Here is a 14,485-nt window from a genome sequence, read left to right as displayed (position 1 = left end):
TCTCAGCTGATTCCCCAACACCTAAACTTTTACTTGGCATCTAGGAGATACTTTAAAAATACTTGAAGGGTGGACAAATGGATATATGACTAGAGTCTGACAGTGTTTTATTTTAGTTTCTATTCTACTCAGTTTCTTCTAGTTTCTACTGCAAACTCGCTCTGGAGTAAAGTGCATGATGTTCTATTTTTCAGTAATATAGATGTTCCTGTAGCTCACCACACTGTATGCTAATGCTGAACTGGCCAATCTGTGTTCATTCTAGTCTTCATAGAAGACTTGAAAGCTCTTTCTTCCATGGTAGGGCTACTTGACCATCTTCCATAACTGCAGGTAAATGTTATAGAAAATATTGGAATGCCCCTGTTACTTTGTACCAGCACAGCATTGTGCTGATTAAACGTTTCTTTCCCCAAGTGACTTCTATTTGGACTGAATGATAGTTTTCAGCCCTTTTATTAAAGCAGATTAAACATTCACCTGGCTTTGAATAATTAGTTTGGAGTACTCTGAACTTGGTCTCATCTAAATCTTCTGAAGGACTGGTGGAATTGAGGTACCCTGGACTTACCTTGTTCTCATTTTGAGGGAAGATTTGGTTCCCCAGAAATGGTGTGGTGGTTTTGTTACTATGAAGGCTAAGTTGCCCTTGCAACATGCAGTACCTACTACCTAGTTTGTGTGGTAATGAGAGTTTTCTACATTTCAGTAGAAATGATGTGCCTTTGGACATATGTAATAAACTCTACAGGTATTTTGTTCTTTTGATTCTTTTATTGGTTGGCAGATTAAGGATGGATGAGTTATCTGAAGCTGGTAAACTGTTCCTTTAAGTGTAAACTTCTGCTTTCCAGTGGTTGTTTATTATAAAATGAAGGATTTTTTTTCTAAATCTTTCAAATAATTAAAACTCTGTTTATTGAATTTTAGTTTCTCAGCTATAGCAGCCACCTTGTTGAAGATGAGTATGTTAACAGAAATATTATGGAGATTTCAGTATTTTCTTGTAGTTAAAGCATAGCATCTTTTGCTATTGTTAAAGGAAATGTATCTGTGCTTATTAGAAAAATTATGTTTTTACTTTTATTTTTGACCTATCAAAATATCCAGTTATATAAAGCTTTTCGGTTCTTGATACCACAGATTCCAGTATCATACACAAAAGGTGAAATGTTCATCAAATGATAGTCTGTTACCACAGTAGAGTGACGGTAGGTGTATAAGAAATGTAGTATTTCTTACATTTTTCTTTTTGAATTGTAGAGTATGTTAATAACAACATCATTATTGTTATTGGCAGAAATGTAAGAAATAGAGACATTTTCACATTTCAGAAAGAACTGATTAAATGTTCTCAGGATGCTCTGGTGGTATAGTGTTCCTAAAAGGAGAACTTGGAAATGGGATAATATGCTAGTAATAAATCTGTTTTACTGTGTATTGAAAAATATTTAAACAAAACTGATTGGCCAACTGAAAAACAATCTCACTAATTGGGAAACATTAGAAAATGGTCACTTTATAAACACTGATAGCCCCCAACGTGTACTGTGTATTTACGTTATAGTTCAAATCCTTGAATATCCTAATGCTGTTTTTCTGTTTGTTTAAATGTCATTTACTTTAGCTAAAAGTCACAACCATATGGTCTTCTATTACCACTTGTATTATAAACAGAAAAAGTACTTCTCTGTAGGGAGAGGAATCATCAGATTGAAAGGGTTTGTTTATTATAAGCTGCTGATACACTAAATCCTTATGTCATTTAAATAGAAGAACTACCTAATAATGTCACTTATTACAACTAGGATATCTAAACAAGGGACTTGCTTTTTGCAGACTATAGTGATAAAAACCTGTGCTTCACATCCATTTCTCAGCAACGGCTCCCAGGGTAATCAATCATGGCATACTGCTAATGCCTTGATTGCAGCTGATGCAGAGGAAATATGTTTACTTTTTTGCTAAAGTGAAGTTCACTGCGGAGATGACGTGACTTTTTCATCCTATAGCTAACAATTCTGAAGATAAATTTGACTTAGTGTTTACAATTCTGAGGTGTTTTTCTTCTGATGTTAACACTAAAGAATCATCTTTGAGGCTCCCACTACTTAAGCATTTTCTGATGTGTTCCCTGAACATTTTCAGAATAATTTGATCTTAGTTTAACAAAAATACGTAGTTTATAAAATATTATTTTGTAGAAATGTATTTTATCTTAATATATGTTTGAGTATGTATATGTATGTATATGTATTTATGAAATCAACATTTCTACTGAAAGGGTAGCAACTCTTCCTGAAACTAACATGTTTTGCTCACCTGAAAATATTTTAACCACTCAAAGTTGGAAAGTCAGTGCCATAGGTGGGATTCTGGGGAGGCATTTATGCAATTCAGTAAAATGCCATATTACGTATAGTTTTATCTGCAAGTTATATGAGACCTCTATACTTTTAGGTTGCTTAAAAGTAGGTGGTGCAGTAGTTAAGAATCCGCCTGCCAGTGCAGGGGACATGGGTTCGAGGCCTGGTCCGGGAAGATCCCACATGCTGCGGAGCAACTAAGCCTGTGCGCCACAACTACTGAGCCTATGTTCTAGAGCCCGCGAGCCACAGCTACTGAGCCCACATGCCACAACTACTGAAGCCCATGCACCTAGAGCCCGTGCTCCACAACAAGAGAAGCCACAATGAAGAGTAGACCCTGCTCGCTGCAACTAGAGAAAGCCCACATGCAGCAACAAATACCCAACGCAGCCAAAATAAATAAATAAATTTATTTTTAAAAAAGTAATTGGGAAAAATTACTAAGACTGAAATTGTAATGCTGCTGTTCAGTGTAAGCATCTGAGGCAGACTCCCACTCTGATGGTCGGTTGTAAAGACAATGTGTTCCAAGTGTCATGTGGCTTCCTAACCTGATACAGTGGTCTGCTGGACTAAGTGGAATGTGTTCAGATGTCTTCTGAAATAAGCAACTAAATGAAGTTCTTCTATTACCACTTTGGGCAATCAAAATTCTACAGATTTATGTGACCCACTTAGTCTATAAAAGCATTCTCATTCTAGTAAATTATTTTCTACCTAAAATAAGAAAGGAAAAGAGAAATTACAGATTTAAAAGCAAGTATGCATATTATAAAACAGTTGAAGATAGTAAAATAGCCGAAAAATATTGACATTACAAGCCATTATACTGCTAACCTAGATATGCGAGAGTGCTTCCTCCTGGGTTGGAATTTTCATAACTATTTTAAGAAAATTTAGGAATCGTTTAGTTTGGCATAGCTAGTGCTTGCATGTCTACTACACAGACATACAGAGCCAACAGGGAAGGGAGATAAAGTACCTAAAACTGTAGGGTGAGTAATTTAAAATTCTAAGATGCAACTTAAGATTCTGATCTACTTCCTGTACATTGTGTGTATGAATCTCTAAATCAGGAAGGATTAGAAAAACCTCCTGTCATCTGAAGAGACTTGAAATTTGACCTGACTTCCCTATGTAAAGAAAGTCAGAGTAGGTCTGGGGACACAGACTGATACGCACTTCTGACCCTAACTGCAAATGCACCTAACCCCAAACCAATCCCAGCATCAGGCATCTTCCTTAATGAGGCGGTGTCCCAGGAGCAGCGGAAACCGCTGGACTTGGGGGGAGGGAGAGAAAACTTAAAAAGCCTTCAGGAGGATATAGGGTGGGCAAATTTGCCAGACAATAACTTCACAACTTTCCTATTATTTATTCATGCATTCATTAATTCCATTAATTCCAGATATTACTGAATACTTACCTGAGGGCCACCACCATGTTAAAGTAGATCAAGTCCCTGCCTGCAGGCTGTCCAATAGAACTTTCTGCAAAAATGGAATAGTTGATATCTGCCCTGTCCAGTATGGTAGCCACTAGGTTCATGTGGCTGTTGAGCACAGGAAACGTGGCTAGTGTGTCTGAGGAACTGAATTTTTAGTTTTATATAATTTGTAAGATTGAATAGTCATATATGTTACTAGTGGCGACCATGTTGGACAGTACAGCTTCAGGAGTTTGTAGTCCAGTTGGGGGACTGGACAAGGAATTACAAAATGGTGTAATAGGAGATACTTATCTAGACTGGGGTGAATAGGATTACTACAGACTGGGGAGGTAAAACCTGAGTTGAAGTTCTCAAGGATAAGTAGGAGCTAGCCAAAGCAAGCAGCATATTCAGAAGCTCTAAAAGTGAGTGCAGCACTGTGCTTTGGGTAGCTGCCAAAAGTAAGTTCCTATGTCTGGGACATATAGTGGGGAGGGGTGGGTAGTGAACAGAGATAAAAATGAAAAGGTGATCAGGGCTCAGTTCCTTGTATGTCTCAAGCAGGGGAGTAACTTTGTGTGTGTGTGTATGTCCACATCACGCGTTGTGGGATCTTGGTTCCCTGACCAGGGATCAAACCTGTGCCCCCTGCAGTGGAAATGTGGAGTCCTAACCACTGGACCCCCCAGGGAATTCCTGGGAGTAACATTATCAGACTTAGCTTTTAAAAGATCACCCTGATATTTAGTATAGAATAGTAGAGGATGGTTGGAGTAGGAGAGGCCAGAGGCAGGGAGACCAGTTAATAAATAGGCTGTAAGACATAATTGAGATAATAACATGAAGAATGGAAAGCAGTACAAAGTTTGGAGAAAGATTAAGGGAATATCTAGACAGGATTGGATGTTGGAAGAAATGGAATTGAAAGTCTTAAGACTGACCCAGGTTTCTGGCTCTAGCAATAGGGGTAGGTGGTGCATTAAAATAAGGGGTCTGGACTTCCTTGATGGAGCAGTAGTTAAGAGCCCACCTGCCAGTGCAGGGGACACGGGTTTGACCCCTGGTCCGGGAAGATCCCACGTGCTGCAGAACAACTAAGCCCATGTGCCACAACTACTGAGCCTGAGCTCTAGAGCCTGCGAGCCACAACTACTGAGCCCATGTGCCGCAACTACTGAAGCCCCCATGCTCTAGGGCCCACGTGCCACAACTACTGAGCCTGTGTGCTGCAACTACTGAAGCCAGCACGCTTAGAGCCCATGCTCCGCAACAAGAGAAGTCACCACAATGAGAAGCCCGCGCACCGCAACAAAGAGTAGCCCCCACTCGCCGCAACTAGAGAAAGCCCGCACACAGCAACGAAGACCCAACACAGCAAAAATAATAAAATTAAAAAAAAAAAAGAGGTTCTGAGGGAGATGTTAATTTGGGAAATGGAGAGAAGATATACTCAGTTTTGGAGTAGTCTAGAAGCCTGTGTAAGTCTATGATAGATTGTACTTCAAATGAATACAATGACAATGAAATTATAGGAGGTGGGAAGAAAACACATTCTTTCCCAGAATGATGTTTGGGTGCTATACTATTATTCCCTCCTTGATGTCCACAGTATATTTTCATGATCTCTTAGTCAAAACAGTGTTTTGATGCTCTCAGCCCCCTGAGATCAACCTCACTTTTTAAAGGTCTTCAGCTATTCTCTTCGTATCTTACATCATCACAAAAAATGTCATCTGTCATCTACCTGTCTAATTTGCAACTTTATATTTACAAAGCTAGACATCATTCTAAATAACTTCCAGACTATGGGACATTAGAGTTCTGGTTTTGATAAATAAAATGCAAGTAGGAGAAGTGTCTATCAAAGAAAATCATGCAATACAATTTTTTTTTAAGATACTAGTAATATCAGGTACAAAAAGATCCACATATTTTAATCCTTTATTTTTTGGAGTATGGACTCTTTGCTACTATTGATCTTTTATTTCTAGTACCATTTCAGGTATAAATCAGTTTTTTAGCCAATCTCTATATGATGGAGTTATGCACTGGTCCATAAGAAATCGAAAAGCACTACAGAGATTCATCTATAGGAATAAATCCAAATAGGGATGTGTTTTGACTGGGAAGAATTATTTGAAGTCTCAGGACTCAAAAATTTGGTGGAAACCTATTAGCACATATTCTGTATACTAGGCATCTGATTTACTATTTTAGACTTTTTCTGAGAACATGAGAAAAGTCATTATTTACATATTTACCGCTATTTTCTACTACTGTTTCAGATACCTGTGTTTCATTAAGTTAGGCTCATCTTTTGGAATATGAGAACCAGAGTGTACATCAGGCTATATTAAAATGAGAGTACAGACACAGTCTTTAAATGAGAATATAAGGAATTTCTCTTAAATAATCCAAAAACAGCAGGTAACCTTGTTACAAATAGAACAAAAAAGAAGTCAGAGACCAAATAATCCATTGTCCTAGGGAAAAAAAATCTGTAGGATTGAGATGTTAGTATTAGATCGCTGGGATGGAAAGGACTATTTACTAGCTTCAATCCCAACACTTTTTCCCCTTCCTCTACCTTCTGACAAGTTGGTAGATGGTCCTGAAGAAGTAAATGCTCCATAAGGAAGTGCTTAGGCATTTGATATTTAATAAACATTGCTTGAAAAAGATGCCTGTTAAAAGAATAAAAATGTAAGTCTTTGCTACATTTGGGTGATTTGGTCTTAAAAACTGAATTTCATTAAATCAATTGGCATAATTAATATGGCATCTATTCACAATTAATGTACATTTTTAATTATACTGGATTTAATTCAAAGTCTTGGCTAGTACCAGAACTATATAATTGAATACAATGTAAAAGAAAAAGACCAAAAACATAACTGAAGTGAAATTGCAAAGCACAGTTCACTTTGCAGAGAACTGGATAGACTGCATATGAAACCAGGAACAAAGAAAGCCCGGCAGGCATCATTCATCCAGCAGCTGGAGCAACTGTTAATAACAATAGCTAATATTTAGTGAGTGCTTACTGGGTGCCAGGAGCCTTATGTGTTATTTGGTTTTCAGAATGTTTCTGTAAGGCATTCATTAGTTCCAGTTTTTTAGATGAGGTTTAAATAACCTGTCCAAGGTGTTTAGTAAGTGGCAGAGCTACAATTTGAACTCAGGACTATGACTCTGTGGACAGTAACTTTAACCACCATACTAAACACCCCATCAGAAATTCCTGTTCAGGCTGGATGGAGGTATTGAGTACTTAAGGAGAAGATGAAGGAGCTTAGCTTGATTGCAGTAGCTGTGAGAATGAGCAAGTCAAGTCTTAGACGAAGCTCTAAACCCACTCAGCAGGGAGATGCTCAATAATAAAAGAGAACCTTTAGTTAAAAGCATCCCCCATCACACACACCCTCACCACAGTGCTGTAGGTGTAGCTTACTAGAACTTTGGCGTAAATTTCTCTTTAATGATAATTGGCTATGAACCTAAAGTGGCACCATTTTTAAGTAGGGAAAGGCAATAACATTCCCCGGGAATGATGTGCGATAGGTTAGTAATAAGTCAGAATTTAAATGGGAAGAAAGAGAAGCAGGACTGCATAGAGATAGTATCTACTGAAATAATCAGGGTGTTAACTGTTCCTTGCCTGGTCCTTATAAATGTTAATCCCTTTGTCATGCATCTAGCCTTTGGGAGCACCTCCCTTATGACTCCAGATATTCTACTCAGGGAGACAAATGTGGGCAAAAAGTTCTGGCAAGGAGAATGTCAGTAAAAATAGAGTATTAGTGAGACTGTTCCTTGAGTTTTGCTTTCAGAGGTACCCATAACTGACGCTTGAGACAGCCCCATTTTACAAAATTAAAGATTAATAATGTTTTCTCAGCTTTGTGTTCTTAAAAACCTTTCTACATGATTTTCTCTCAGGGGATTTAATGCTTCACTTTTTGACATATATGTCTTTATCTATAGTTTTGTTGGTGTATATAGGAAGATAAACTCCAACAATTATTTACTGCCATTGCAGGAGTCATACAAATACTGGGCTTTATGAAGTTCTTTTAGAACTATATAATTAATAAATGATCTCATTTTGCAAGTATTCTCTCCAGTAGTTTGTGTGCATAGCATCTTACCATGACTATGTTTTGGTTATATAAGCCATGATTAAGCAGAATATGCATTAACCACATAATGGTATACTAATTTGACTCGATTCTGCTTACCTGAAATAGTAACATAAATAACAATTATTTGGCTATTGTTAAACTAAAATGACATGTTATGAATGTACATTCATCATATGGACTTTTTTCCTGGGCAGGGAAATTATGCATTTTATATTTTACATTCATCATTCTGTGAGACACAAAACAAAATCTTTAAAATACATGTGGAAAATGAAATACTTTACAGTGTTGTTGATATACTACTTCCATTTGCTTTTGCCAAAAACAAAAAACAAAAACTCCAAGTCTTTATCTGAGTGCTTTCCTAAGGTGTGTATGCCTCTCATTTTCCTATATATTTCAGGAAAAGGAAAAAATAATCATGTCAGAAAAGGATTCCAAAAACTTTGCCCTCTCCTATTACCTTTATGATTTTTGTTTGTTTCTTTAATAATTATTATTTCCTTTACATTCAGTCATTTTAGAAGAACCATTAAGGAGGCATGAGCAGTAATAGGGCCAGTGCATACCCTGCCTTTGCTGATTATACATTTTAAAATATCTGGCAAACAAAGAGTTAGTTAAAAATCAGTCTGTTATTAGGATTTTCTGTTTTTTGAAACTTTTGAAAGGTCAAACATACCAATCTTACTCTTCAGTCAGAATTTTTTCTTAATTAGATAATCTTTGCTTAATCAAATAATAAGTGAGTTTGATTACAGTTTAGTAAATGTGTTATTTGATATTGTGGACTCTTTCATCAGATTTCACTTAAATCAAGAAAGGTAACACCTGTGGGTTGGTTCCCAAAAGCTGCTTTTGTTAAATGGACACCCGCAGGCCATGAGGCAATTACGTTTGTTGCTTGTACTATAAAGGAGGCACTTAACTAGGCTTCAGCAAGTATGGCTGAGAACTAGAGGCTTGATTGTTTTGTCCTGCCCTGAGATTAGGTTTTATCATAGCTCAGGAAGTAAACCTCTGACGTAGAAAGGAAAAACCAAGAATGATTTAAGAGTTCTTTTAATGCTTTAAAAGTTATTCCTAAAGCTAGTTATATCTGAGACCCTGGGAAAATTCAGATTTGAGCAAAAGTAAACATTTCTAGGTGGCATTCATTGTAAACATATATTCATACATTCTTATTCAGTCTCATGCATTCATTCAAGTTGGCATGGTGTATTTCCAAAAATACAAAGATGAAAAGTAATTAACTCTTTTTAAAAGTTTTGGTTATGAGAAGTAATGAACAAAGACATGGAATTAGTATTTCCATTTTTGCGCATTTGCAAAACATTTATTATAAATTTTTTAAGTGTTTATTTGAGTTCTTTTCTACTTTAATTGGAAAGTTATAACAGCCTTTTAAAAATACATTTTAAAAACATTTTAATCTATTTTATTATAATATTGCTATAGAATTATTTCTCTTCTCTGGTTTGAATTTTGAATTTAGTGATAACCAGTAGGTTAATCCAACAGACAATAACTGTGTTTTGAGTTAGAAAGGAAATTTTTGTTCTGTTCCTTGCTTTACTCCACTCCACTCACCTGACCAGAAAGGTCAGGTTTTAAGTTTTGGACCCATACCAAAAATGTGTTGTACTTTATATTTATTTAAATAAATGCGTTCTTAGCTAGACTAATATTTTAGTTATCCAGAGGTCTGGTGACAGTACTGTAATTGCAGTCATTTACGTGTACTGTTCAAAGAAGCAGAGCCTGCTATACAGATTGGAAGCTAGGTCACTCTCTTACCACATTACCGCAGACAAAAAAAAAATTTTTTTTTAATTCAATAAAGCTCTTCCTAACCTGCATTGTGATGGACAATGTTCCATTTTTAAAAAGTACAAGTATCACTGAAAGGGCTAGTCATATTAAGACACACATGTATGTGTATATGCATATATATATTTTAAAATTATTTAATACATACTGATCACAAAAATGTAAATTTTGAAATACATAAAACAAAATTTTATGGTTTGTTAAAAAAGTAATTATAGGGGCTTCCCTGGTGGCGCAGTGGTTGAGAGTCCGCCTGCCGATGCAGGGGACACGGGTTCGTGCCCCTATCCCGGAAGATCCCACATGCCGCGGAGCGGCTGGGCCCGCGAGCCATGGCCGCGGAGCCTGTGTGTCCGGAGCCTGTGCTCCGCAACGGGAGAGGCCACAGCAGTGAGAGGCCCGCGTACAGCAAAAAAAAAAAAAAAAAAAGTAATTATACCTAAGTAAGCCCTGTAACTTATTTTTTTCACTGACTGTATTCATGTCAGTCTATTATCTGTCTACTATTCTGTAAATAAACTGTTTAACATCTGCCTACTGACGAATATTTATACTGTTGCCAATTTTGAGGTACAAGCAATACCATACTGAACTTATCTGCTTATACATAATTGCATGCTGAGTTTGGCGAATCTTTTCTAGAGATTTTGATAGGGAAAGGGTAAAATGAGGACACACAGGGCATGCCACTGAAGGGGATGCAAGGCAGAGATGCCAAAGGCACACTTTACTTACATCAAGAACTTTAGTTCTCACCAAAAGGATTTTCTTCATATTGTTATGAGGTATGCTAAAAAAAAATAAGACTTTAAATATTAGATACTCTGAACATCTGGCAATTATGGAGTAACTGCGGCTGAACTTGTCCTCCTGCCATAAAGAACTAGAAAACTGGACAAACTATGTGAAACAGTTTTCAGACAATGCACAGCAGGCAGTACAAGACGGATTCCTGAGAGCAGGGAAACAAACAAGGCAAGCCTTATACTTTCCCTAACTTCTGCCTTAAAGCAGTTTTCAGAAGGTGCGAGGAGGAAAATTCAAACAAAGGACTGGTCTTGCTGAGTTGAAGAGACAGAGATTAGGGTATAGGGAAGTTTAAGTGGTTGGAATTTATGCGTCAAACCACCGGGGAGAAAAGAGCTACAGAATGATCTCCAGAAATCTACGTAGAGTATTCTCTTGGTTTTGGGGCTGAACACTAAACTGTGCCTGCTTATGGTGAAATTTAGAGACTGAGCACCAAACAGCTATTGGCAGCAGCCAAGCAATTCCCAGAGCTCACACAGGGCTGAGAGTCATTTGAGTTCTGACCAGCCACAGTGGACAGATCTCATTAAATATCTAGAGCATTCCGTACAGACCCTGGAATATCATGCCTTAGGAGTGGGCTAGACTAGCCCTTAGAGTACAGTGTGAGAGAGACCCAACTTAAGCTTAAAAACAAGGCTTGACAGGAATAAGCTGTTCCACAGCTAACTTAACCGCCTTCCAAAAACCAAACAGACCTCCTCAACATTCAACGCTCTCTAAAAAGAGAACAAAATCCACTCAACAAATGTTCAGCTCAATAACAAATTATTAGATATGTGAAGAAGTGGGAAAATGTAACCCACAACTAGAAGAAAAATAGATCCAGAAATGAGAGATAATGGGATTAACAGTCATGTGCTCTAAAACACCAATTAGAAATATTTTCAAGGATCTAGAGGATGAACATAACGAGGCAGAAATGGTAAATATAGAAGAGAACCAAGTGAAATTTTTAGAATTTTTAGAGCCTAAAAATATATGGTCTTTATAGCAGATTAAAAATTGCAAAAGAAAAGATCCCAGACTGGGAAGAAGTATTTGCGATACCTGTCGAAGGACTTGTACTCAAGATACATAAAGGGCTCTTAAAATGAATAAGAATAATCCACTTTAAAAATGGGCAAAATATTTTAATAGACATTTCACAAAAGATACACTAATAGGTACAAGAAAAAATACTTATCAGAGAAATGCAAATGAAAACCCCACAATGTGACACCAATAGCCTACTAGAGTGGCAAAAAGTTTTTTAACTGAAAATACCAAGGTTGTGAAGCAACAGAAACACTCATACATTGCTGTTGGGAGTGTAAAATGGTATAATTACTTTGGAAAAGTTTAAGATTAAGCGTACACTTATGACCCAGAAATTCTACCCCTACATATTTACTGAAAAGAAACAGACTTATACATGAACGTTCATAGTGCTTTATTTGTAACAGCCCAAAATTGCAGACAACAAAAATATCCATCAGCAGGTTCATGGAAAGAAGTTGTGATTTACAATGGGATATACTCAGCAGTAAAAAGCAATGAATGACTGATACATACAACATGTATTAATCGTTTAAAAACTGCTGAACAAAAGCCTGACACAAAATAGTATGTACTGTGCAATCTCACTTATATGAACTTTAGTAAAACTAGTCTCTAGTAAACAGGAAACAGATCACTAGTTGCCTGGGACGAGGTGTAGGGGTGGGAGGTGGACTGGAGGAGGGAACTTTTTGGCATAGTAGTAATGTTCTACATCTTGATTGTGGTTGGTGGTTACATAGGAATGCACATTTTTCAAAACTAGTGTCGAAACAAAATGAGCACATTTTACTGTAAAGTATACCTCTAAAATTGATTTTAAAGTGTACACCCTTACCCCATATCAAAAATAAGTATGTGTTTCAAAAGTGGAGTAACTGCAAACGTAATGAATTTTTTACTGGGAAAATAAGTGATAGAGAGGTAGATCAGCAAAGGTGACTGCTTTGATTTTAAGACTCTCACTCAGAGGTTTTCCCATTTATAGAGAAGCTCTTATTAAAGGTGCCATCAGTGATGAGGTTGTTTCCTTGTGTCTGTACTTTATATCAAACATTGAAGTCTTAAGATGTAAAGGTTATTCCTTTGCTGTGAATGGATGCATGGGTATTAGCATATATGGGCTTCAGGTAAGTAAGAGGTAGCATGTTCCATATTTGAACCTACTTCTATTAAATGTAACTGTACTTCACAGGTTGTTCTAAGGATCAAATGTGTTTGTTTGTTTAAATTAAAATGACCAGAAAAGTATGTATAAATACTAGTTTGTGTTACTATTCCTCCCTTTTGTTCCACCCCTTGCAGTCAAGGACTAGGTGTGAACAGCCTGGGTCACACTCCTCCAAAGGTTTCTGGTGGTATGTTCTGGGTCTCTCTTAGCAGATTCCTTTCTGTTCTTGTTAACTTTACTCTGCCAGAGACAATACTTCATCACTGTATTTATCTAAATTTGGAAGAAACTTAGGTCATAAGCACAAAAGTGATTGTGCTTTACAACAATTTCTACTTAACTAATACTAATCACCAACAAATATTTGAGTTCCAACTTTGGTTTAGGTGTTGTAAAGATTTAAGATCCTGACATGATTATTGTCTGTTGGCTTTTTCAGTCATAAAATAGTAGACATACACAAAAGCCAAGCATGTAAGAGGATGTTATGATCCAGAGCCCCATGTAGGACAGACTTTAAGTGTTTTAAACAATCTATAGAGTATTTGGTATGTGCAGGCAACATTGGGAAAAGCTTCATGGAGAAAGGAAATGTATATTGCATCAATCGGACGGGCAAAAAAAGATCTTCCTGGATTGTTAGTATCTTTATTAGTTTTTTGAATTTTGTTCTCCTTTGCTTTTATTGGTGTCCCTAACTTTATAATTGTATTTAACTATTCGTATATGTTACCTATTTTTAGAACTCAGGAACAAACACGTATGAAGGAAAAACTATGGAAATTTAGACACCAAAGATGTTCCCATTGTAGTTTCTCCCAAGGCAGTACTTCAGAATATATTTAATGACTTATTTTAGCTTTTCCAAATACAGTATTTTGTTCTTCTTTTCATCTGTAACCTGAGATGTACTCATTTTTCTATTAGAGCAGCCTTATGCTTCACTACATATAAATCTACTTATTATATAGGTAGGAATGAACCTTGCTATTGGCCCTAGAACCTATATAACTAGTTCCACTAGTAGAAGTTAATGATCTTACAATATCTGATATTCTTTCAAAAAACTTTTATCCTTTCTCTACAAATAGATTTAACATTTAAGTGTATCTAAATGAAAATAATTAACTTGATTCATTTTTGGCTAATATTTCTACATGATATAAGACATTCCAAAATTATATATTCCAAAATTATATAATCTCTAAATAAAGTGTAATTCAAATTTTACATGCTTGTATAAATTTATTTTTCCAAAAGGTAATTCAGGGGTGATGGGGGGATGAACAGGCAGACCACAGAGGTTTTGGGGGCAGTGAAAATACTGTGTATGGTACTGTGATGTGGATACATGTCATACATTTGTCCAAATTCATAGAATGTACAACACCAAGAGTGAGCCCTAAGGTAAACCATGGGACTTCGGGTGATGATGATGTCAGTGTAACAGACATGCCACTCTAGTGGGGATGTAATGGGGAGGCCGTGCATGAGTGGGGGCAGGAGGTATATGGGAGATCTCTGCACCTTCCTCTCAGCTGTGCTGTGAACCTAAAACTGCTCTAAAAGGTAGTCGTTTTTAAAAATTTTGTGACATTTAAAAAAACTGGTCATTTCTTATTAAACCTAATATGAATATTTTTCTTCACATAAGGTTCCCAAGTAATAATCAGTCAAAAGAATAGTGAAAATTAAT

At 36.6% G+C, this 14,485-nt stretch overlaps 1 protein-coding gene across 6 annotated transcripts in view; it reads left to right on the top strand.

Annotated features, from left to right (window-relative positions):
• Positions 1 to 14,485, top strand: part of IMMP1L (inner mitochondrial membrane peptidase subunit 1) — a 79,689-nt gene that overhangs the window by 63,088 nt on the left and 2,116 nt on the right. Inside the window, exon 7 of one of the 6 annotated variants that reach the window (XM_081241124.1) lies at positions 195 to 341. The exons of the other annotated variants lie outside the window; for them this stretch is intronic. Within the exon in view, the coding sequence (XP_081097250.1) occupies positions 195 to 234 (40 nt within the window). The 3' untranslated portion in view covers positions 235 to 341. Of the gene's footprint in view, positions 1 to 194; positions 342 to 14,485 lie in introns of those variants that run through there. 6 annotated transcript variants of the gene reach the window in all.

This window comes from Mesoplodon bidens (assembly GCF_964165515.1).
Source record: "Mesoplodon bidens genome assembly, chromosome: 7".
NCBI classification, from domain to species: domain Eukaryota; kingdom Metazoa; phylum Chordata; class Mammalia; order Artiodactyla; family Ziphiidae; genus Mesoplodon; species Mesoplodon bidens.
The sequence above is the reverse complement of the archived record's forward strand: the minus strand, read 5'-3'. Positions and strand labels throughout refer to the sequence as shown.